The following is a 23,956-nucleotide window of genomic DNA, read 5'->3' on the forward strand; positions in this document are numbered from 1 at the left end:
TTAATTGCCCCGTTTGTGCCGGCAAACTGTTACTGCGGGGGCTCAGCACTGCGGGGGCTCGGGGCTGCGGGGGCTTGTGGCTGTGGGGGCCCAGTACTGCGGGGGCTCAGCAATGCAGGGGCTCGTGGCTGCAGGGGGTCACAAGTGGCGGCTCGTGCCAGGGAATGGGATGCTCCCAGGCGGCCGCACCACTGCGTGGGCCTTGGCACTGCCTGGGCTTTCCCTCACAGCTTGACTGTCCCTTTCTCTCCCTAAGGGTGAGACACCACCACGACGACATCCAGACCATAACACTGGCAAAAAGCAGAGGCACGTACAAGGACAACTAGAACAACATCTGAGAGCAGCGCAGCCCCTGCTGGAGCTTTCCTCGTGGGGCCAGCGCACACCCACCCGCACACCTTCACGATGCTGGGCCATCGGACTCGTCCACTGCTGCCGGGACAGTTCTGATAGCCCAGGGCAGGACGGATGGGCAGGAGCTGGGGCACCCGCTCCCTCTACCTTCCACCCCAGAGCCGGCAGATCCTGGGCATGGGGGGGAGAGGCTGTGGGTGCTGCCTCTGCAATTTGCCACAGTCAGTTGGACGCAGATCCTATTATTTTGCCTTTCTTGGTGGCAGGAGTGTGACTGTGTGAAAATGGATGAGACAGTATTGACCCTTTCGGCTTGGCTAGCCAGCATCACACAGCCCTTGGTGCTGCCTGCCAGGCGACTGCCAGCAGCGTAACCAAAGGGTTGAGCGTGCATCATTTGTAGAGGTGTCATCGCTAGCACCAGTCCTGGTGGTGGGTCCATGACAGCACTGTGGGTCCGGGCTCTGTGGAGGTCAGGACTCTGTGTCGGCTCACGGTTGATGGCTCCAGCTGGAAGAGGCTGCTCTCATCTGCAGCATCTCCACCAGCACATAGAGAGAAAGGTGGCCTTTGCTTACAGACACCTCCTGCGAACATCCCGTGAGTGTGGGCATGGAGGGCTGGAAGTGCCGATGATCTCCTTCCTTAGCTGGGAAGAGGCAGCAAAGGTTTCCTCCTCTCTCCATGCTGGTTCCTGTACCCATTTCTCGCAGAGCAGGGCTGGCTGGTGAGTGGTCAGAGCATGCAGACAGATGTGGAAATGAAGAGTTAACAACCAGGCACTGGCGAATAACCATCATCCAGATGCTTTTCCAGGCCACCCTGAAAAACCCATTCACCATCACATTAAACTGCTGCAACTCACTGAATCTGATGGGGTTTGGCTTCCAACACCAGAGGTGAATTTGAATGTGTATTTTTAATCTCTCTACCATTGAAATCATGCTTGATTTAAGCAGCTACTGTTTGCAGAACAGCTGTACTCCTGGTGTGGTCTTTGCCAAGACTGAGATTGGCCAAAGAAATTCTATTATGGTAATGCTGGGAATGATGCTATTATTTAAATGCTTTGGCAGACCTGAGGTTTCACCTCCTTACTTGACATTTTTCCTATTCTCAGCAATATAATGAATGTGTGATGAACCATTTGCCCCATACGCAAAGGTGTTCTTTGTATCCCCTGTGCCTTCCTGTCTTTCTCTCTGACTAAATCTGATCAACTCAAAAAAAATCTGAATAAAACCACCACCAAATGAAAGGCTCCTTCCCAGATGGTCAATGTTACTTCTGAGATCACTTGCATAGCAAGGCAGAATGGGTGTTCCTCCCGCGTAGAGCCCACTAGGACTTTACTGGACTCTCAGTTTAAATCTGCTTTTCCCCTGGCTGAAGACTTTCAGACACCCTCTGCCTATGGAGCTGTGGATTCAGTCCATTACTGACAGATTGTGTGCAGTAGACTTCCCAGTGGTCTTCACAGCTGCTTCTGATAGACTGACACATGAATAATCCCTCTCTCATTCATCTGATGATGGCTGTCTGGTTTGCTTTGGGAAATGTGTGGTTTATGCATGTGCACAGGCAAGCGGCCACCCCTGTGACTGCTGGGAGAGGAGCATCTCCGTTCCCCCCGAGCACGCCTGAATCCAAGGCAGGGGGATCGCCCGTCCGAGCAACTGACCAGAACATCCTGTCTGCCTGTTCTGCCTCTGCAGTGGCATGTAGCGGGCATCCCAGCACTGGGATGAGCACTGGCTCAGTCATAGTTCACACCTAAAAATAAGCTTTAGTTAGGTGTCTTCCACTTTCTGGTCCCTCCTACAACAGTGGTGGTAGGGTGTCCCACCGCCAGCTGCTCCCTAGCTAGCATATGACTTCACTGTATGAACAGGTTTACTGCCAGGGCGCAGCAGCCACACCTTCCCCTGCTCAGACTAGCTCGTGAGCCTTCCCGCAGATTGCGTTAGGTGGCTGGGTCTCCCCTCCATGCTGGCGGTGTCTCTTGGGGGATGCAGCAGAGCACATCTGTGCTGCAGAAAGGCCAAGCAGGGCAGTCCAGCATGGTCACGATGGGTCTGTACAGGGTCCCATCCAAGCCCTCTCCCACCACCTCTGGGGGATGGATTCTCTGGGTGATGATGGGGGCGCCCCCACTCCACTCCCTCTGTGCTGAGAGAGCTCTGGTGTTTGCCTCTGTGCCTACACCCTGCCGGCTCCAACCCTCATGGGACAGTTTCTGCACTGCTTTCACCCATCCAGCTTTTTTTTGCAGTAATTTCTAACAGATATGAGTGGCACCAAATGCGGTTGTAAGTCCTGATATCTTTGTTAACAGGTAGGGTACAGGAAGGCTGCTGGCACAGCAGTGCAAGCACCTCCCCAGATGCAAAGAGGGCCTCTTCTGACTTGCACTGCGCATCCTCTTCCTGACATGGTGCCATGGCTGTATGTACCTTCACCTCTGTACAATAAAGATAAGCAGCCCCCCAGTTTTAGATGACTATAGCAGTTTCTTTGCTGCCATCACATGAAGGTGCCAGGGTAAGGGGAAGCTGGTTCTGGGCAAAGGCTGCAGAGACTGAGGGCTGCAGCACTCACTGTGCAGCGTGCCCTGGTTTCCTCTGTGCAGCTGGCAAGTGCCCTGCAGGCGTGCGGACTTATGCACTGCCGTACCACCACCACCTTCCACACGCTGTGCCTGATAGCCTGGTTTTATTTGCTCAGGTCAGGCTTTTGGCATAGTTGCAGCACAGCGTGTGTGCGCAGGGCTGGGGAGCGGGGGGCAGGCAGCATCGCTGTATGCTGCTAACGTGGAAACAACCAACAGGGAAAGCGTGACCCTTTTCTGTCCAGGAAGCTGCAAGGCTGGAGCGGAGTTAGTTCACCAGTAAGTGGTTATTGGTGTCCTCAAAGTGGGTCATTGCAATGGGAAAGCCACCTTTTCCTGCTAAGTCACAGTACACCCAAATTAGTGTCGCTGTGTTCTTGCTCTCCCCTTCCCCAGCCACCCCTGCTTTCTAGCAGTAAGACTGCTGAGCAGGGTAGGGGTCTCCGTATCTCTCTGCCTTCAGACTTGTCATTCCCAGGGAGGCTAGCCAGAGCACCTGCAGCGTTTTCCATTGATCCTCTATTCTTTGCCTAGTCCTACACTGGGTCTGGGGGGTCTGGGGCCAGGCGCTGTCAAGAAGGACTGTGCCAACAGTTGTACCTGTCCCCCATTCAGCGCACAGCTACAATCACCTTGCTCTGGTGCAGGTAGTGGAGAGGTTCATACACCATAAATGTGTTTTGTCTGGGGCTCCACACAAGGAAACTAGTCCAGCTCCTCGCTGGGGAAAAATCTGTTGCTGCATAAATTGTACTGGCTGACCACAAAAAACCACTCAAGAACTTAAATGGTAAGAACATCACATCTTTAAAAGTTCCCCAAAGACTTCTAAAACCATGCCTCCTTTCCCCTCTTCCTCTGTAAACAGAGGCACAGTCTCAGCTTAATCACTACCAGGCAACAGGGAAAAATCTTTAATTACTTGATAGCAGAACTTCACAAAACTTCTAAGTATGACAGCCTTCCCCACCCCTGGCACAACTATTCTGGCATGGCCCCTTAAGGGCTGCTGCATGGACAACTTGTCCTGTCTGAAATGCAGGCATGTAAAAATAAATATTTCAAGGTCAAATACTTAAGGAAGAAAAAAAACCCCTGTATTTATTTAGCACAGCATAAACTGACGCTTATTTTTTGTAATATTTAAAAAACAATCAAGGGGTTTTTTGCATGCTTTGCAAGCTTTAGAAGGCTGTGACCCTCGGTTTGATAAACGCTGCTTGATAGAAGGGGAGCGTTAACTCACAGGTGCCCACAGAAACGAGCCTCCAAGCCAGCCCCAGCTGGTAAGACCCTAACACCATGCCCAGGCAGTGCTGTGCGGAGCTGGTTTGTCACCACACAGATGACGGGCACAGCTCTTGCCAGGCGTTAACAGCCTGTGATGGCCAGGTCAGGCTGCAGCCAGAGACCAGATGGACAAACTGAACAAGCTTTTACAAACACTTGCGACATGCTGTTTTGCCAATACCTTTGCTTGTGCCCGAGAAGCTGCACCAATACCCTGACACCTACAGCAGCGAGCACCACACAGTTTCCATCTGACAGTCTGTCCCTGCACTGTAGCTCCTCCAGCTCAAACACAGCCCAGAGGCCCCCCTGGAGCCCTGCTGCCCAGCTCGCCCGCAGGGCACAGCTTCGCACCACCCGTGCCCAGCAGCAGCAGCCTGAGGAAGAAAAAAGCCACACGAGTTGTTTGAAGGAACAACTTTTTTTTTTTTAATAAAGTGTACAAAGTAGTAAAACTCCTTACACGAGGTGCTGTGACAGCTGTTACAGAGATGATTTGGGCTCCCCCATGGGCCTCGTGGTGAAACGCCGATGAGCGTTGGGTGGAGACGAAGGACATGAACACGACACAGACCCACCTGCCCCTACCAGCTCTCGTGAACCTGCCCTCCCCATCCCACACCGCACCTCCGGCTGGCCCCCGCCACTTCGCCTGCCAGGCCGGTTCGCCCATGCCAGGTCGTTCCCGCTGTCCCACACAGCAGCATCCCACACGCGTTCAACACAAATAACACACTGAATCGAGCGACCTGTCTGAGCGGCATGCATACAGAAAGGAAGAGTAAAAACACAACCCGACTGAACCCACAACAACAACAGAATTTTAAGGCTATGCATAAAACAAAATGAAGCAATATCTTTAAAGCTAGGTAGCAAGTAGCATTTGTGAAACATAAGGCTTGAGGCTTATAGATTCTTCAGAACAGGTTTATTTGCTTTTCCTTCTTAAACACCAATGTACCATTTTTCTTCCTTCGCTTGAACAGGGATTTTGTTTCCTTCTCGGCAGGGACATTTAACTCAGGGAGGTTATGTTGGAGCGGCCTCCTGGGGGCGCGACAATGCGCTTGCTCGCTGAGCGAACGCCTTCATCAATCTGGGTACCTGCAAGAGGACAAGAAAGCACAAAGGGAAGGGGAAATGCAAAGTTAAGAGCTTTTTCTTCACAGGACTGAGCAGTCAGGCAGCCTGGGGTCTTGCCAAAGGACCTCCCGAGGCTGTCTACAGCAACCTGCTCCCTCTCCAAACCCCGTAACAACCCCGAGAGCAGCAGTGGCTTGAACATCTCTGTAGACGCTCCTCTGTGAACAAACCCACGCAGCAAGAGCAGGGTCTGATGCTGTGCTGGGACCTCCGTGGCCACAGTCTGCCTTGTTTCTACTGCAAGGTGCAACAGGCTGGAGGGCCAGCTCCGGCCATGTCCTTTAAGGGACACACAAGGTCTCGCCCTGCCATGCTCCACTCTTGTGCTCAGCTTGCCCCAGGCCATCTCCCAACTGCCCTCCACTCCAGGACAGGGGCTGGGACAGCGTGGCCAGTGGCTCTGCGCTCTCCCAGCCCAGCCGCCGCATATGTTCACCTGAGAGGCTGAATCCAGACTGATGGAGGTTCCTGACGGGGGGTGTCTGCCGCGTGGGGGACCCCCTGGTTGACCCTGCAGGGGTGCCCCCCTTGGGGGTGGTGGTCAGATCAAACACGGGTCCGTCATACATGCCCCGGGGCACAGCATGCATCTCTGCCATCTGTCACCAGAGAGAAGAGGACAGTGACACTTCTCTGCTCCCAGGGAGCATCTTGCCATGGCAGCATCATGCTCCAGCGATCCTTGGCTCACCAGCCCCACTGCAGAGGCAATTCACACTGCCAGCCCTGTGCCTCTCCGTCCTGCATGCCCGAGACCTCCCTGCAGCACTGAGGCCTGGCAGAGCCCCACCACCCACCTCCTGTGTGACAGCCTCCCTTCACTCCCACCTTGCAAAGTAGGCAGAGCCCAGTGCAACAGGTAATCCCTCAGCACAGGTTTATGCTGCATGGATGGGGAAGGAGAAGGCCATTTTGCCCAGTCTCTTTGTTTTTAACTCAGCACTTCCCTCCAGACTCCTGCTGCAGCAGGACAGCAACAAGGGCAGGCATCACCCACTGTTGACCCAGCCAAGCATCTGCCTCCAGTGGTGGCACACCATCAACACTAAGGTCAAAGCTCTCTACCCAAGCCTTAACTATCCCAACTGTAGGTTCAACACCAGTTTGCAGCGCTGTTTCCAGGGTCCAGTGAGAACAGCAGAGGAAAATCAATCAGTATTAGGGAAAAGGGCAATTTGGGCTAACAGTGTCCCAACTCTTTCTCCTGGCATCCCTGTCTCCTCACCTTCCTCCTGGCTTTGATGCGCTTGTAGACATAGTCAGGGAAAGGGCTGCTGGGCAGGAAGCGTCCAGTCCCCTGGGTCACATGCAGGTTGCCATCCTCCAGCATGATCTTCCCCTGGCATATGACAACCAGTGGGGCCCCACGTAGCTCCATCCCTTCAAAGATGTTGTATTCAGCTGCCTGCAGCAACCGGGGATGATGGTCAGGAAGGACATGAGCACTGCCTGTCTGCTCAGGGCTGTTTAGTCCCCACACCTTGCTGCTGAAGTCACCAGTGCACGGAGAGGACACCTGTAATAGCCTTGCCTGCCCCAGAGGCCTCCTTTAGTTCACTAGTCCATCACACTAAGAACACACCAGAGCTCCCAACATGAACCAGGACCTGCTGGTTCCATGCTGCTTCGGAGTTCTGTGTGAGCAAAGACTCCAACAACAGAGGAGGGCAGGACCTAGGCTTGAGGTCAGGCATGAACAAAGCACGCTGGCAAAGCCAGGAAAAATTTGCACCTGGAAGAGGAACCCGGATAAGGAGAAATGCGTGTCCTTACACCTGCATGGGCCAGGCTCAGGAGAAGAGCAACACAGCAGGGTGAGAAAAGCGCCGCGTGCAGAGCCCAGGGCTCACAGACATCCTACCCCACAGTCACAGCTGGCATCGCCCAGAGCCTGGACTCAGCCCCTCCTCCTCAGAGCCCAGCACAGCAGGGCAGCGCCAAGCTCCCAGCAGCTAGGTAGCCTTTATACAGTGCTACTCGCACCCCACCCTCCAGCATTCCCACAGATGAGCAGAGGGCTTACAGATTGATGGGTTTTTGCCGTGACGATCTTCACTGCATCAGGATCCCATATAACCAGATCGCTGTCCGAGCCCACTGCTATTCTCCCTTTCCGTGGGTACAGGTTGAAGATTTTTGCAGCATTAGTGCTCGTCACAGCCACAAACTGGTTTTCATCCATCTTTCCTGTGGCCTGCTCAGACACAAAGAGAACTAAGTGCTCTTTTGGGGAAACAGAGAGTAAGAGCCCTGGGAAGCACCAGACTCACTCCCACACAAGCCACTGGCTGGCTGGGCCCAGACCGCTGCGGCTGATCTCACTATTGGCACCAGACAGACCAAAAACTGGGGGCATAGTCACAGCTCCTGGCTGTTCACCCTGAACCCTCGACAGCTGCCTCTCCTGCTCTGGCTTCGTTTGACTCTCAAAGCCAGAGAGGAGACAGGCAGCTGGGTGCCCAGCTCTGTGGGGGCAAGAACACAGGCGTCTGAGGTGCCCGTCAACCCTGCCCGCTCTGCCCTCTCCCTGGCGTGACTCTTACCACTGCCTTGTCCCAGATGACAGACATTCGTTCCTCTATGCCGTTCGTCCCTTCTGGGATTGCTGTGAAGTTGTCTTTTCCAATTGCTTTCTGTGAGGTGCTGAATGTACAGTGGGCACTTCCTGAAACCTGCAGGTCACCACTGAGGGGTGGTGGTAACAAAAGCATCATCAACCGTTTTGCGGTTAGACAACAGCAGGGATGCGAGAGACATGGATCTCCTCTGGGCACAGGCAGCCCCTGGCTCAGCTCTGTTTTACTCTGCACCCCTGTTTCTACAGCCCCTAGTCTGAAGACTTCCACCTGACTTGGCCCCTGCCACCTGACTTGGCCCCTGCGACAGCTGTGTCACCTGGGGGCATGGAGGCAAGAGAGCTCTGCCACGCCACGCTACCAGCCTGGGGCACGGACAGCATCCTGCACACAAGAGAAGTCAACAGCTCAGCTCCCGGGGAAAACACCCTGGGGAATAGGGTGGTCTTTGTGTCAAGCGAAAAGATGTCCTTCCATACGAGACTCCAACATTTGCACTAACACAAAGCGAAAAGACATCTCAGGTCTGCTTGGGAGAGCAGCCTTTCTGCCACACAGGGAGGAAGAGGCCTCTCCACCCGAGAACTATCCCCCACAGCCAGCCCTTTCATTGTGCACTGCCAGCTCCTGCACCCCGAGGGGCAAATGCAGCCCTCCCCTGCCCCATGGGAAGCCTGCTGCGGGCAGGCATCACCTGTCTCTGGGAAAGGGGACGTGGCTGCAGGAGCGGGCTTATGTGGGGCTAAGCCTGTGGGCTGCCCACCGCTTGCACTGCCGACCTTCCCCAGCGAGGAAAGCACCTCAGCCGGGCTCCAGGGCTCTGGCCTGAGACATTTCGTCTGGCACGAGCTCACCAAAGGCTCCTCAGCCCCACATGGACACTCGCAGCATGAGCTGCAGCAGGAGAAGCAGCCGGCAGCGCAGACCAAGAAGGTGTGCTTGCAAGTGCAGGCTGGCCCAAGCTGCAGCCTCTGGCCCAAGCTACAGTATCTCTGCCACATTACTGACACAAAAGCAAACACCCCCCACAGCCACATGTAAATCTGACAGTGGGATAAAGACAGTCAGGACTCCCCAGAAGCAGCTCTCTTCAGGAGGCCCAGAAAAGCTTTACTGCAGTGCTCTACAGAGGCTGCTGCTCAGTGCTGTTATCCAGACACCTCTGCCCAGAAAGGGTCACCAGTCGAATGAGATGCCCTGACCCATCCTGTTCCTGACAACGATGGTAGAGGGCAGGAACGGGCAGAGCCAGTGAGCTGCCGACAGGCAGGGCAGGGCGAGGAGCTGCCCATGACTCCCTGGAAGTCATCCAGCTGCTGTGGGGTCCTCGGGGAGCAGGTGACAGGCAGCAGTTGGAAAGTCACTGCTGCTGGGCAAAAGGAAGCAGACCAACACAGGCCAGCTCCCGGCACTGCCTGTGTGAGGCAAGTGGCCTCGAGCACCTGGCTCCCAGTCTGGCTGCGCCTGAACCCAAGATGGTGTGGACACAATGGCTCTGCTTGGGGCTGCGAATCAGCCCTAATCCACTGGTAATCTCCATCTTCCTCTGATAATTTTTGCCATATGTCTGACTGACTGCACAGCCAGAGACCCAGGCTGATGACACAACATGCTTCCTAATCTCCACCAGATTTGTCCCGGTGGAAGAAAACAAGCCTTCCAGCCCAGCTGGAGCCTTGCAGCCTCCCAGAAAACGGCACAGGAAAGGTGTCAGGACAGATGCCTGCGGGCTGCAGGGACTCAGAAGTGCTCTTGCCTCTCCTTTGAGGTCTGGGGTAATTTGAAGTGGAAGGGAAGGATTAGAAAGCCAGTTCAGGAGCTGGGCTCACTTTTCCCTGCCAGTCCCTAAGACCTGCACCTATTTCATACATCCAGACTGAGCAGAGGCACATCTTGCTCGTTGACCATAGCAAAATCCAGAGTGAGCTGCATAGTCAGACCCCAAATGCACCAGCATCACTCTTCGGCCAGCCATGGCATCTCCGCCCTAGCACAACCCAGGTTTATCCTAATGTGCCCCTCTGCCAGGACACCTCTTACTGACCAGTCATCCCTTGCTCATCTAGTCAGAGATGTTTCCAGCATTATCTCAAAGGTCATTTCCATTTACAACCCCCTCAGTGTCAGTCGTCCCTGGCTAACACAGACCAGCCACCACACACACAGTTCAGCGTGCAAACACAGGGTGAGAGGGGCATGTGATTCACACGTGGCGCGTGTACAGGGCCAGCAATGAGGTCTGCATCCCTAGCTGCTGTGCGTGCCTTGCCAATGAGAAGATGAAGTATAACTGTGAAAGGTCAAAGCAAATTGCTGAAGTGCTTTTATTGTTTGCTCTCTATTTTCAACAAATCCTTCCCCACCCCCTTGCCTTCAGGGTGAAAAAATGACCTACCATCCCTATCAGATGCGCGCGAGCTGCCTTTAAAGGCCTCGTGCACTCTGCAGGCTGTATTACTGCTAACCTGTACAGGCATGAGAAAATGTCTGTTCTGTATTCGACTGGTGGGCCTCCACCAGCTTGTGACACCTGTAACCCCTCCACCTTCTCCTGCACCATCGCAACCCAGGCAGCCATTCCCCGCCCTGCACGTGCAGAAGGCCTTCTCCAGCTTGGTGAATGCTTTCATTGATAAGTCTGTGTTAGCTGGTCCTCATTTCTTTGCCTTCTTCAGGGCATTTTAAATGGTTCATGACTACTTGCCCTGGTATTTTTCTCATTACTGATGTTAAGCTTATGGTGCCTCCCCTGTCCTCCCTCCACTCTTGGGGATAAGCCACCACGGCTCCGAGTCAGAGCCATTTCATCAGTCAGCTCATTAAATACCTGCAGTGAAGTGGTTCAGGTTGGGCTAATGTCTATGCTGCCCAGGTACTCCCTAATCTCTTCCTTCCCCATTAGAGGCCAGAGTCCGCTTCTTCCCACTAGCAGCATTGCCCAGCAAAGCTGTCACTCACCTGGCCAGGAGGGAGTTGATGTAGTCAGGGGTTGTTGGGTCTGGGCTCAGGGGCGGAGAGACCACAAATGCCGCAGCCTTGGCCCAGTTCTTGCTCCAGTAGTGTGTCCCATCGGTCCCAAGACTGGCCGTGATCGGCTCACCAAACACCACATTGCCTGGAAAGGGGGACATAAAGGATGCTGATTTGGTGGAGCCTGGAGGCATTCTCTGTTCCACAGCACTACCACCAACAGCCTGCCGTGCCCAGAGGACACACAGACCTATGCTGGGCTGTCCTATGCTGCCTGCTTGGACCTCAGGTGCTGGGGCAGGCAGGAGGGACAGCAAGGCCCACGTGAGTGTCAGGGGTGAGCCCTGCCTGCCATCACTGTAGGGCCCTCCCGCTCAAGGGCACAGATCCTGCTGGTGCAGCAAGCCTGGTGGGAGCACGGCGCAGAAAGGCATGGCCACAGAGCTGTGTTCCCCAGAAGACATCACAGAGAGACGAATGACACTGGCAACCTGGCCTCCTGCCCCGGCAGATGGCTGCTTCCCAGCCTGCCCTGCTCCGGCCACACTCCTGGGAAGTGAGGCCCCCAGTCCCCTCCTGCAAGCACTGGTGTCCCCGCACTGTAGCGGGGGGCATTTCATCCCACTGACTTTCAGCCCAAGAGCAACAGCCACGTCTCTGAGCTGACCAGCAGCACAGGCACACCTGGCAGGGGTCAGGCAATTTGATAAGAAATGACAGCCCGCAGCAGGGCACACAGACCACAATGCAGCCTGACACTGAACCCACGCCGGGCCGATGACCAAGCCTCTCACAGTGTCCTTCATCATCATCTCCTATGCATTCTTCCTCCTTTATCCCTCGTAAATATTTACCACGTGCCACCAAAGAGCTGGCAGGCCTGTCCCCCACTCCTGTTCCTCACTCGCCTTCTGGTGCCCGACTCCAGGGACAGGCCAGGGGAGAGGGCAGCAGCTGGTGACCAAGGGCTTTTTGCAGAGCAGGGCTTGTCATGCTGATAAACTAGGATGGGGACTGAGAAACCGTGCTTTTCTTTCCAAGCACGCTCTACAGCCTGGGTGAGTGCTTCTGGGAGATACTCATCATTATGTCCCACAGTTACCAACTCCACCAAGACTCTCTCTACAAATGCATTTTCTACATTTCCTCCCCCCCACCTTTTTATAGAGGCTCACTGAACACAGCTGTGGACATGCACACGTGCATGTGGGGAGTCCCTGTGCTCCACCTCCAGTGACAAATGGAGGCCTCCAGCCACCTGAAAAGACACCCAAGCACCCCTAAGGGGCCAGCACTTCAAAGGGAGGCCGGGGCTATATGCAGCAGCTCAAACCACTTGCACGTGGATGGATGAGTCTCCTCAGAGAGCGCTTCAGAGCTGCAGACAAACTTTCGTGTTTAAAGCGCTGCTCCTACCTGTGACCCACATGTTGATGTTACCTGATGTGATAACAGGACGTGGCTCCATGTGGCCTGGTGCACTGTCCCTGTGCCCTTCACAAGTCAGGTAAATCCCTAAACTAACTGCTCCCCAGCAGAAAGGGAAGCACTGGACTGCACTCAAGACACAGTGGTGGTCTTGGCAAAACAACCATGAGGACATAGGGACCACTGAATCCAGCTGTCCAGGATCCCAGTGGTAACGGCAAGGCTGCATGCAGCAGCAGCTGCCACTCACCTTTTTTTCTGGCTTGTGAGATGAGGTCAGCAGCACTTTTGCTCATCACTTTAGTCACGTAGAGAGGACAGTTGGTCTGGCTGGCAATAGTGATGGCCCGGAAGACAGCTTCTGCTTCCAGCTGGAAGAGAGAACGGTGCACGGCTGCAGAGGAACACTGGGCGGGCAGAGAAGAGCCCCTGCTCCTCTTGGCACACCATGGATTGCTGCTGACACCCTGTGCCCTTGCTCTTACCCTTGACTCCCTGAGGGCAGGTTAATCAGGGAGAGGGTTCAGTCTCCCTAGGGCACAGCCCAACCTGCAGGCTACAGCCACACAATGCTCAGCAGGGGAGTGCTGCCTGGACCGTGCTTGGGGGCCATCACAGAGCTACATCTGCTGTTTTTTCCACTGCCTGGTTCCAGCTCTCCCAACAGCCAGAGAAACCCAGGGACTGCTGCCCACGCCTGACAGCACGGCTCACAGGCTGACACCAGACAGCAAAAAGATCTCCCCCTTCAGACCACTCACTGCTCCAGGCTCTCCTGCGGCTGCATTTAGTTTAACCAAACATCACCCTGCCTGTGGCTGGGGTGCAACGAGCTACGCACTGGCAGGCTCTTCTGCAATGCAGCTGCTGCTCGTCCCAGCCTGCTGACACCCGCCCTGTGTTTCACTGTCCTGCTGTTAGCAGAGGGTGGATTTCCATCACGAGGGATATCTTTGGACTATTACATCAGCCCGTGCTCAGCCTGAGCTCAACCCCAGAGTTTCTCCAAGTGTTTGCTCTACAGTTTGGCTTCAAGCTTCGGCATGAGAAAGTTCAAAACAGAAGCCTTAAAAAGACAATGTACCAATCAGCTAGCTCCCAAGGGAGGCCAGGACTGCCAGCTGCAGGGAATGCAGTAACTGCCTGTGGGCCAGGCAGCTGGCCATGCAAGCTTAGCCCTCCCAGTAGCAGGAGAAGCAGACCACTGCACCCAGACACACATGCACCCGTACACCTCTCGTACTTGTGCAGGCCTATTTGCTGCACAGTGAAAAGAGGTTTATCTCTTCTGCTTAAAGACTCTTTAAACAGAAATTTAAACAAGAAGATATTTTTATCAGCGCACTTATGGACTTGAGTAGTTGACAGGGTTTAACACGTGAACAGGAGCAAACAGAGCCATCACTGAATACCCTTCACAGCAGGTTACAATCTGAAGCAGCACCATCCTGCCGTACCAAATCACCACCATCACAGGATAGAAGAACATGTCTTTAACCCCCACTGAGGTCCCTCCAGGACAGAGCAGACCCACGGAGCTATGGGCCACCCTCCCAATGCTTTGCCATCATCCTGCAGGCTTTATGGGGGGTAGCAGGGTCATTTGTACTCTACCTAATGTTTTCCCAGGTAGAGGATGTTCTGGAAGAGGGACACTTTATTTTCAAAGGCAATGAGATCTGGATTTGGCTGAACAGATGGTATCTAGAGCCTTCTTGCACTGTTCTCAGTTGCCTTATGCTTTAATGGCATTTCAAGATCAAACACTCAACAACGTTTTACTGGCTTTGGACAAGAAGAACCGCAGTGCTGTCTTATGATAATAGGACAGTTCTCAAATCCTGGCACAAACCACAGCATCCTGTAATTGCGGGTTAGCTTGCCAACTAGTGGCAGTGGGTCTAGAGCCATAAAAATAAATGGCAGTTTACACACAGAGGGACTCTGATCTACTGTATTTGACACTGAGTCTCTTCCCTGTACAGAAAAATGCTTTACAGTCTCATACTTCAAAGAGAATAAGCACTGTATTACACTAGACTATATATGTTGTTACCAGCCATAATACAGTCAACTTCTTACACTTTCAATTTAAGCCAACTGATTTTACTTCCAGCAGACCCTGAAGTACAAATCTGTCCCTGTGGTCCCCTGATTGGCTTTACTATTGTACCAAATTCCTATTGTTTTCTTCTTTCACGTGCTGTGGAAAGTTAAAAGCACCCCTCAGCAGGGAGCTATGTCAAGAAAACCTGTCTAAAATTAGACTCAACTCAGACTAATGGACCAAACAGAAAAATACCCTGTGAGCCAAAATTAGAAGTAATCTAATTAGTGTCTTACAATGATTTGTAACCAGGAAATTCCCCCTCTCTTTCCCTCCCACTCCTTCCACCAATGGCTTTGTCCGTCTGATTTTGAAACGCACTTAGACCCTAGGCAGAGATTAAGCAGGAAGAGGCTGGAATCTGTCTGCACTCAGACAGACATGAACAGTGAATTTTCAGCGGAACTAAAACTCGCCATTTGATTCTTCTCAGGCCTCTTACACCCGTGGAGTCACCTATACAAGACAAACACCCCCAAACCAGCCCCAAATCTTGCTACAGCCATACAGATCCTTTTGTTGATTGATTAACCTCTGGGAGACTCAGAAGCCCTTGTCTCTGCTAGGAGACTTGAGCAAGACTGAAAAATGTTTGTCACAAAAGTGCACCTCACTCTTTCCTGAGCTGAACAAGACAGTATTGCCTGTACAAATGGATACCCATAGATGCATACACACACACATCCCCCGATGCTTGCCTGGCACCACTAAATACACTAAGACCTACAATGACTTGTGGGGAAAGCTCTTCAGTGCAGCAAGGCTAGTACTGTCCTTTGCATCTTACCTCCTCAGGTCTGCTCAGCACGTGGCCCTCAGGGCCGGTTATTCCCATCTCCAACATCCTGGTTTGTTCCTAGGACATCAAAAGGACAGAGGGACATTACAAGACTGTGAAACTATCAACCACACAGAAAAGCAGATCCCTCCTGTGTCGAACCCTTCCCTCGGGACTGCAACCACCCTATGTCCTGTGGGACCACTGTGCACGGTGAGAGGCTGTGCACCCTCAAGGGGTCTGAGAGAGAAAGAGGGAGGATGGGGAAATGGGAGTGCTTGGAGAGAGCGCAGACACTGACTGAAACCTCTTTGATGAAACAAGCACAGTGAGGAGGAAAAAAGAGTACAAAACTCCCCAGCTCCATGAACAGCACTTGATGTTTACAGTCCCTTTCCAAGGCCCTCCCTGGCTCCCCTTCTGAAAAGCAAGTAGTCTGAGAAGAAACTATTGAGAAAACCATCATTAAAGCCAATAAAAAAATTCTCCTCCCAAGGTTACTCCTGGGTCGCCAGTGCTCTTTAATCATTTGGATATCAGCAAGTGCTAAATCCTGTCCTATATCAACTTCTATAGTAGCTGGTGGTGTGAGGTGTTGGTTCCCGTATTAGCAGTATTCCAAGTATTTTGCTGTTATAAATAAGGACCATGGATAATTGTGTGTGTGTGTGTGTGCGCTGCATGTGCTGGCTTGCCTATCTCCTGTCTGCATCCTAGAGATTTATCTCGTATTCCCTCGTTTCAAACATCTCCCTTTGACAGAGGTCAAAGGAAACATGCAGGCGGACTTCAGGTCTGCCCTGATCAAGGCACTCGGGTATCTTTCTGACCCTCATACCTTTATCCATGTGCTGTCACTGCCTGTGGCAATGCACATGTTTGCTCCCACCCAACACCTGCCCTTGACTTGCAGAAACCACATGCAGTTGCACAACAGGCAACATTTCTCCAAGAGGTGTCGGGGGGCGTGAAGTGGATGCACAGCAGCAGTAATAGTAAGCCTGTAAGCAAGCAGTTTTATGCACTTTTTCTTGTGTCTTGTAGGGTACTGAGCATATTATGGGCATTAAATAATGCCACCAATCTGTGTCAGGACTGTGTAACTCCAGCAACAATAATAGATGTGTTCACAGCTGTTGGAGGAGTGTATCAAAGGATGAGGCTGCACAGCAGGTAAGTGCTGCGTGTTACCTCCTCTGACACCTTCTCTGACACAGTGAGAGTGCCAAGCAGACTTGACAATACTCTTCTCAAGTCTTGCTCTTCACCCACCATGAAGCACCCTCCCACCACCTACAGCATGTTGCGCTATGTGCTGGCTTGCCTATCTCCTGTCTGCATCCTAGAGATTTATCTCGTATTCCCTCGTTTCAAACATCTCCCTTTGACAGAGGTCAAAGGAAACATGCAGGCGGACTTCAGGTCTGCCCTGATCAAGGCACTCGGGTATCTTTCTGACCCTCATACCTTTATCCATGTGCTGTCACTGCCTGTGGCAATGCACATGTTTGCTCCCACCCAACACCTGCCCTTGACTTGCAGAAACCACATGCAGTTGCACAACAGGCAACATTTCTCCAAGAGGTGTCGGGGGGCGTGAAGTGGATGCACAGCAGCAGTAATAGTAAGCCTGTAAGCAAGCAGTTTTATGCACTTTTTCTTGTGTCTTGTAGGGTACTGAGCATATTATGGGCATTAAATAATGCCACCAATCTGTGTCAGGACTGTGTAACTCCAGCAACAATAATAGATGTGTTCACAGCTGTTGGAGGAGTGTATCAAAGGATGAGGCTGCACAGCAGGTAAGTGCTGCGTGTTACCTCCTCTGACACCTTCTCTGACACAGTGAGAGTGCCAAGCAGACTTGACAATACTCTTCTCAAGTCTTGCTCTTCACCCACCATGAAGCACCCTCCCACCACCTACAGCATGTCAGAGTCTGAAGTCTGGAGCTCTGCTCACGTCCTATTTCTGTTCAGGCCATGCATCACATCTCTTCCCCTGCAACCTCCTCTCCTATGTTGACCAAACTCTGGAGAAACACACAGTCTCCAGGGCCACTGAAAGTAAAATGGACTGAAATGGGGAATGGAGAGGACAAATCCTCTGCCTCCTTCCTGGGAACCACCACCAGCGGATGACCACAAGCATCACGTCGCTGTGCTAATAACGCACTGAGCCCCACACCAGCTTGTGATGTTTCAATCAGTCCTGACAGAAGGAAGCAATTCCCAGGGCTGTGAAGTGCTACCAACTAATAGTTTTGGGGCATTTTGTGGTTAGGCTGGTGCTGAAGTAGAGATAAACTAGCCAAGACAATTCCTCTGACCACTTTTTGTTTTCATGTGAAAGAGCAATCCAATTGTGCACTGCAGCTCTAAGAAGTCCAAAGAAAAACTGGTTCTTGTAGCCTGAGAGGATGTTCGAAGAATGACCTCTTAGCTCACACTCCTTCAACTCCCAAGAATAAGAGAGACAGGAAAAAACAAGTAGTTGCAGAGTATAACTGAGCAATGTCTTCTCTGTCTTAATGAAAATCCAAACGTTTGGACTTCTCTCATCCAGCACCAATTACAACACAGCGGGCCAATACAGCCTACCCACTTGAACACCAAACCACATCCCTCATAACAATTCCCTTGCAAATCCAGCTCCATTAGCAGGCTGCTTGCTTACAGCAGGGATAAAACTCCTCCCTTGCTGCAGCACTTTTCAATACACTTTAACTCTCTTGGCTGATTATGTGCAAGGCAAAGGTCTCTGCCTCTCCACACCGAACAAGAGCTGCGGTTGGAGTGAACATACTGTACTTGATGGCCCACTCTCTTCCATTTAGATAATTGCTAACTCACTATTTCAGATTCGCTTATGCACCACATATTCACAGCAGAAAATCTTGGTAAATTTGATATTGCTGCTGAGCAGCAGAGAGATCACCTTTCAGAAGATGTCCATACAGCTTTAGAGTCATCTTGCTAATGCCCCACACCGAATCTGCCTGGGATGGATTTTCAGTCCCCGCATACCAGAAGAGTAGTTAGTTACCTGTGCAATTATATCCCCATTTTCAGCATGAACTTGAGCTATGGCACCCAGCTCTGCCAGGCAGCTGAATATCTCATACAGCTAAAACAGAGACAAGAAAAAATTATTACCGAGTAGACAGACTGCCTTGGCCTGTGCACTGCCTTGGCACCCTGCACTGCCTTGGCACCCCGCACGGTCCTTCACCCAAAGGCCGGCAGTGGCAGGGCCTGGTGTGGGTGTGGCGGGACCAGCTCTGGCCATGCCAGGCAGTGCTCTCCAAATGCCGCGGGAGAGCAGATGCGGATGCTCTCAGTGATCTCCACCTGCAGTGTGGGAGCCCGGCCGGCCCGTGGCTGGCACACCATGCCTGCAGCCCAGGGGCAGCCCTCCGAAGGCATCAAGGGCAGAGGAGAGGAGCCGTGAGGCCCAGCCAGGTGCAGTGGGCTGCCTGCCACCCCGTCCTCCCTGTGCCCAGTGTGGCTGCCATCCCCCCTGCTGCCCCTCGCATCGACACAACCAAGGCGGCGAAGGGGGTCTCACCTCAGTGTTCGACATCTGGTACAAATCCTTGTAGGCCATGTACACCATGAAGGAGTTAACTCCTAGGGGCAGAGCAGAGAGGAGAGAGGGGTGAGCTGAGGGCTCTAACTCCTGAACGGTCCAGGTCAGGCTGCCTGCTCTGGGCTGCCTTCCCTGCTAGCCTATCTGCAGGGCACAACTCCCGCTCATGGCCGTGCAGGATCCCAGCAGGCACTCAACAGCAAGAGGACAGACGACAGCACGGTCCCCCCTTGCCCTCCTTCTGCCAGGACCACCCCATGGTGAGGAGATGCAGCTCACTAAGGCCCGCACGCAGGGAGCAGTGGGCAGCAAACCTTTCTCTTGGACCATGGTGTGCAGCTCCTGCCGGACACGGTCACTCCAGCGGGGGATGTCCACGTGCAGCGCATAGTCGCAGCAGGCCTTCCCATCGGCCCACTCCCGCCACCGCTCCAACGCCTCCACCAGGCTGGACTCGGGGTCTGGCACCACATGGTCCACTGCAGAGGCAGAGCAGGGGCAAGGGGTGGGCAAGGGCTCCCCGCCCGGGCCACCGCACCGCGGCCCTGCTTGCTGCCGAGCATCTCCGCAATCCCAGGCTCATCTCCTCAGCAGCTTCAGGGCAGCTCTGAAGAGGTCCCCATCACCTTCGCGATGTGTCTGGGCTCCTCCAAGTGCATTTATCAGCAGGGAAGCACACAGAGCCTTTGCTTAACAGCCTTTGGCACAGGACCAGGGGCTTTTACAGGCTTCTGCTGAGAAATCAGCTGAAAGCTGAAGGGCCTTGTCCTTCCTCACCCCCACTTCCACCCCATTAACACATAGCCTCCTCCCACACTGCAATACTAATGCACCTTTTATTGCCCACCATGTAATCCCCATGCCCTGCCACAGTCCATTTCACACAACTTATTTTTTTGGCCCGGGGGAAGGAGAACCAGTGGGGGGAGGGCAAGAAACCCAGTCCTTTACTGGAAGGATCAACAGTTGCTGCTGCATCCCAAGAAACCCTGCAGTGCACACAGCTGTGACCACTGCACACCAGTAAAACCTGGACCTCAAACCAGTGCACAGCTGTAGCCTTCTCCAGGGAAGGACCTCAGAATTCACTTTCCTTTTTTGTTAGCATTGTTTATTTCCGAGCAGCACGGGATGCCAGGACATTGCTCTGTTCCTCTGCTCAGAGTCATCTGAGCATCATGCTGCCCTGTTTTTATTTAACAGGGAAAAAAAGTTATGCCCATTGTTCCTTTTTGAGAGTCCCAGGGGCACCAGTGGCTGCAGACAATGAAGCACTGCAGAACACGTGATCTGCAAGGGCAAAGGGTCCTATGCAAATCTCCTGTCCCACCACTTCAGTATTACTAAGGATCCCAAAGATTCATCCCACTCCTCACTCTCTAGACTGCATTGACAGAGATCACAGAAAAGATGAGCACACTGTCATGGACCTTTAAAACAAAGACGACTGAGAAAAGCAAAGAGAAAAAGAAATAACTGGGCAACGTTCCAAGAGTGCTGGGTGCTGTCACATACAGGACCTGCCTGCTGCACTCACTGATCATGGTGGTTCCACCAGCCAGGGCTGCTTTCGTCCCTTGGAAGAAATCATCCACAGTTGTCATCCCCTTGTATGGCATCTGCAGGTGAGTGTGGACATCAATTCCTCCAGGGATCACCATCTTCCCATTGGCTTCTATGGTTTTGACCCCTCCAGGGACAATCAGATTGTCTCCAATCTGCCTGATGAGATAATACCAAGATGGTGAGCCACACACAAAGGAAAACCAGCCACAACATCATCAATGAACAGTTCACCTAGGGAGCAGCCAGGTCAACTCCTCCTGCCGGCAGAAATGCCCCACTCCTTCCCACTCCCACACCTGGGCTTGCAGGAGCCAGCAGAGTGAAACCACCTCACTCTGCAGCAAAATGCAGGACTGTCCAGCTTGCTTAAACCTACAATTTGCATAGTCCAGGGGTGGCTGCCATCTGTCCAGCTGCTCTAGTAGTGTCTATGATGGCACCTGCTGTCTCAGGCAGGCACTGGGTTCGGGTGGCTGGGGAGTATGGTCTGATGGGCATGCAGATCTCTGCAGTGTATGGGGAGAAGCTGCCTAGGACACTTCATACCCCACAGACTCACGAGTCAGGATCCTGCAAGCGTTTCCAGCGTAGCAGTCCTGCCTGCTCACCCAGGGTGCATGCTCACAAAACCCAACACCAGCCCTGCTTCCAGTAAGCCGCACCCCTAATCTCTCTTCTCCCCCATCCTTCTGCCCACCTTAAGTAAAGCTCAAGTCTGAGGCTTACTTACAGAGAAAGATGATTTCCCAGCGTAATGCCACAGCTGCTAGGCCAGCTCAGGGCTCGTCAGGGATTTGTAATGCTGCTCACAGCACAAAGTCCCGAGTGTAAAGGGAAGCCTCCCTCTGGGGAGCTGGAGAGGAACTCACAAAGTGCGACGCATGGCTAGCTGCAGCCCAGCTGGACTCGCAGCACAGCCTGGAAGCACTGGGCTCACTCTCTTCCCAAGAAGCACAGAGTCCTCCCCTCTCCAGGACCTCCCCTCTCACATTGTCTCCTTCATGCCCCTGAAGGACATCTTTGCTGTCAGCAGGGCCACACTGTAGTGAAGGCAGCTAAAACCCCAAGTACCTAAAAATATCTTCTGAAAACAGGAAACCTAAAAAGTTCCAGTATACATCTACTCGTAACCTAAAATACCATTCTAGTCTTCTGGAGTTTGTGCTGTTCTAGCAAATGACATTCTCCTCCCTAGACATACCCAGCCCTCCTGCAGGCCAGGTCACCTGAACCTTAGGACTCCCTTCACTCAGCCCCCTGCCCTCTCAATCCCTTTATCTGTCCATATGTAGCACTCAGCCATCAAATCTCTTCTTTCAGAAATCCTATTTTCATCAAGCCTTCCTCAGTCTTTTTGATAAATCAAGATAAAAGACAAGTTGGTTTTAGTAGAAAACTTGATTTCCTTGACACACTGAGGAAGTAAATGAGGAGCAAATTCCTTAGTCACTTTGCAGGTTTTTTTCCTTAGAATAACAAAAGTTCTGTGGGCAGAACTGCTCACTCCAGTGTCCTCACAGCAATAAACCAGCAGCTCTTTCCACCGCTTTTATTGAGACGAATCCATCACCAAAGGATTTAAACTGCTCACTGTATTCTTACCAGAATTCTCTTGCGAGAGCATTTCACTTCTGATGCAATGAAATTCTGTGACCTCCAGGCTGCAGACGAGGCTAAGTGATTTGCCCAAGGATACCCAAAAAGTCTGTGCCATAGCAAGACCTGAAGCTGGCTCTGATCCCTGCCTGGGTACAAGTACTAGTCAATCACGAATGCTCTTGTCCACCAGCTAAAAACAGCCTCATAAAAATACAGTCCCACTTATTGAAGTATTTCTCTGCTGCTGGATTTTTAAAATATACCATCCTGGGAAGGCTGGATATTTTCCTCTTACCATAAAGCAAGCAATGCTTTTCAAGTCCCTCTGCTATAAACTATCACGGTTCTTTCAATTCACCCAGCTTGGAGCTGGTCCCAACGTGATACAGTTGCCGCATTTGAACTGCAGCCTTTAAACAATGGAGTTATTACTGCACCTCTGAAACACACACGAAGAAGCTGGGGGGACCCAAGAGGCTTGCCTGCAATTCCTGAAAATCTCAAGGATGCAGATGACCTGCAGCACAGCACTATCCTTGTTAGTGCTAACAAATGGGATCTTGTGTGGGGTCATTCATGCTAATACTGTTAACACAGGGCAAAACAGGAGTCAAAGATAAATCTTGTTCCTGGTGCAATTAGATACAGCTTTGTTGTACAATGGACGCTGTGTCACAAAGTCACCGGCCCAAATGCAATTCAGTCACTGGAGTTACTACGTAAACACATCAGGCAATCACATATGTGCTCACATACACTGCAGAGAGCTGAGCCTCTAACCAGAGCGGGCTATCAAGTTTTACTGGCTGGTAAGTTGGGTACAGACTACATCCACAAAAGCCAGCAACCACCCAGCCTGAAGCTGATTTAAGGGGAGATGGAGATAATACGCTATAGAAGTCCCATACTTACTTTATGAGGCCATCCTCCATGTAAATGTCAGCATAGAATGACTGGTCATCATTGACTATTCTCCCTCCTTTAATAAGGAGACGATCACTCTGCGAAAGGAAGAGCACAGCAGTTGTCAGTAGCAGGCAACACGTGCTTCTCAGCGGCCAGTACAGTGCCCTTCTTGGGTGCTCTCCTACTGCATCAGACAGCTCACCCCAACAGCCAATACTGCAGAAAGTTCACATCTGTACTGACACTTGAAACAACATGATAAGAGCAAGGATTGAAAAAATCATATTCATAGGGCTGTTTCTGAATGGAGCAGGTGCTGCCAGAAACACCACTGAGGCAGAATGAGTACAAAGAAGTTACTGGGGACACAGCAAATATGCTTCCATAAAATATACAGAGAGAAGTCAAAAGCTCCCTACACCAGGTCATTATGCACATAAATCTGCAGGCAGCACGAGCCACATACCAGTATTTAGAGCAAGTTTGTTACTAAGGGTATGTCCTTAAATCTTATCCAAATACCATACAAAGTAAGTTGCATTACAGAAGACAATTTATATCTCTCTCATCTGTTACCACCTTGCAAAGACCACCAACAGGACAGGCAGCCCTGAAGATGATGCATCTGCTGGAATCTGTCCTTCCCCTACGATACTCGAGGTGATCCTTCTGAGGTGTTTCACAACGTCACAGGTCTACACAATACCCAGGAGGCACTGAACTGCGTTCCCGTCTCATTTACCACCTCCTCTGTTCTCCTTTCTACTGACCTAAGTGGCCAGCAGCCTTCTCCAAAGGAGTGCAGCCTGACAGTGGAGGAGCACCCAGACCAGAACTGCTCTTATGCTCTTCCTGTATTCACGCTTTTGGACCTGGGCAACCCAGCATACACTGATGGGAGAGAATGGACACTGTCCTGTGGGGAACAGACCCTGTCCTGAGGAATTGGGAAGGCTGAGGTCCTGCTCTTCTACCTCCACCTGCATAAGTCCGAACACCAGCTGTGGGCAGTACAGGGGCAAACAGCCTGATCTCACACA

The 23,956-nt window shown here is 52.3% G+C and overlaps 2 protein-coding genes across 2 annotated transcripts in view; one reads left to right on the forward strand and one right to left on the reverse strand.

Annotated features, from left to right (window-relative positions):
* The window catches only part of STK32A (serine/threonine kinase 32A), a 32,365-nt gene extending 31,899 nt beyond the window's left edge, over positions 1–466 (forward strand). Inside the window, exon 12 of the mRNA XM_009285967.2 lies at positions 257–466. Coding sequence (XP_009284242.2) covers positions 257–329 — 73 coding nt within the window. The 3' untranslated portion in view covers positions 330–466. The remainder of the gene's footprint in view (positions 1–256) is intronic.
* A 4,214-nt stretch (positions 467–4,680) lies between these two features.
* Positions 4,681–23,010, reverse strand: DPYSL3 (dihydropyrimidinase like 3). The gene is made up of 13 exons (XM_009285968.2): positions 22,923–23,010; positions 20,383–20,567; positions 19,160–19,324; positions 18,825–18,886; positions 18,303–18,383; positions 15,267–15,335; positions 12,623–12,743; positions 10,933–11,089; positions 7,942–8,083; positions 7,422–7,592; positions 6,624–6,803; positions 5,835–5,997; positions 4,681–5,359 (listed from the first exon to the last, which is right to left on the reverse strand). Exons 1-13 carry the CDS (start codon positions 22,940–22,942, stop codon positions 5,271–5,273), a joined length of 1,605 nt encoding a protein of 534 aa, XP_009284243.1. The 5' UTR covers positions 22,943–23,010; the 3' UTR covers positions 4,681–5,270.
* Positions 23,011–23,956: the final 946 nt, after the last annotated feature.

The sequence above is a fragment of the Aptenodytes forsteri genome, unplaced genomic scaffold (genome assembly GCF_000699145.1).
Source record: "Aptenodytes forsteri isolate BGI_AS27 unplaced genomic scaffold, ASM69914v1 Scaffold54, whole genome shotgun sequence".
Lineage (NCBI taxonomy): Eukaryota > Metazoa > Chordata > Aves > Sphenisciformes > Spheniscidae > Aptenodytes > Aptenodytes forsteri.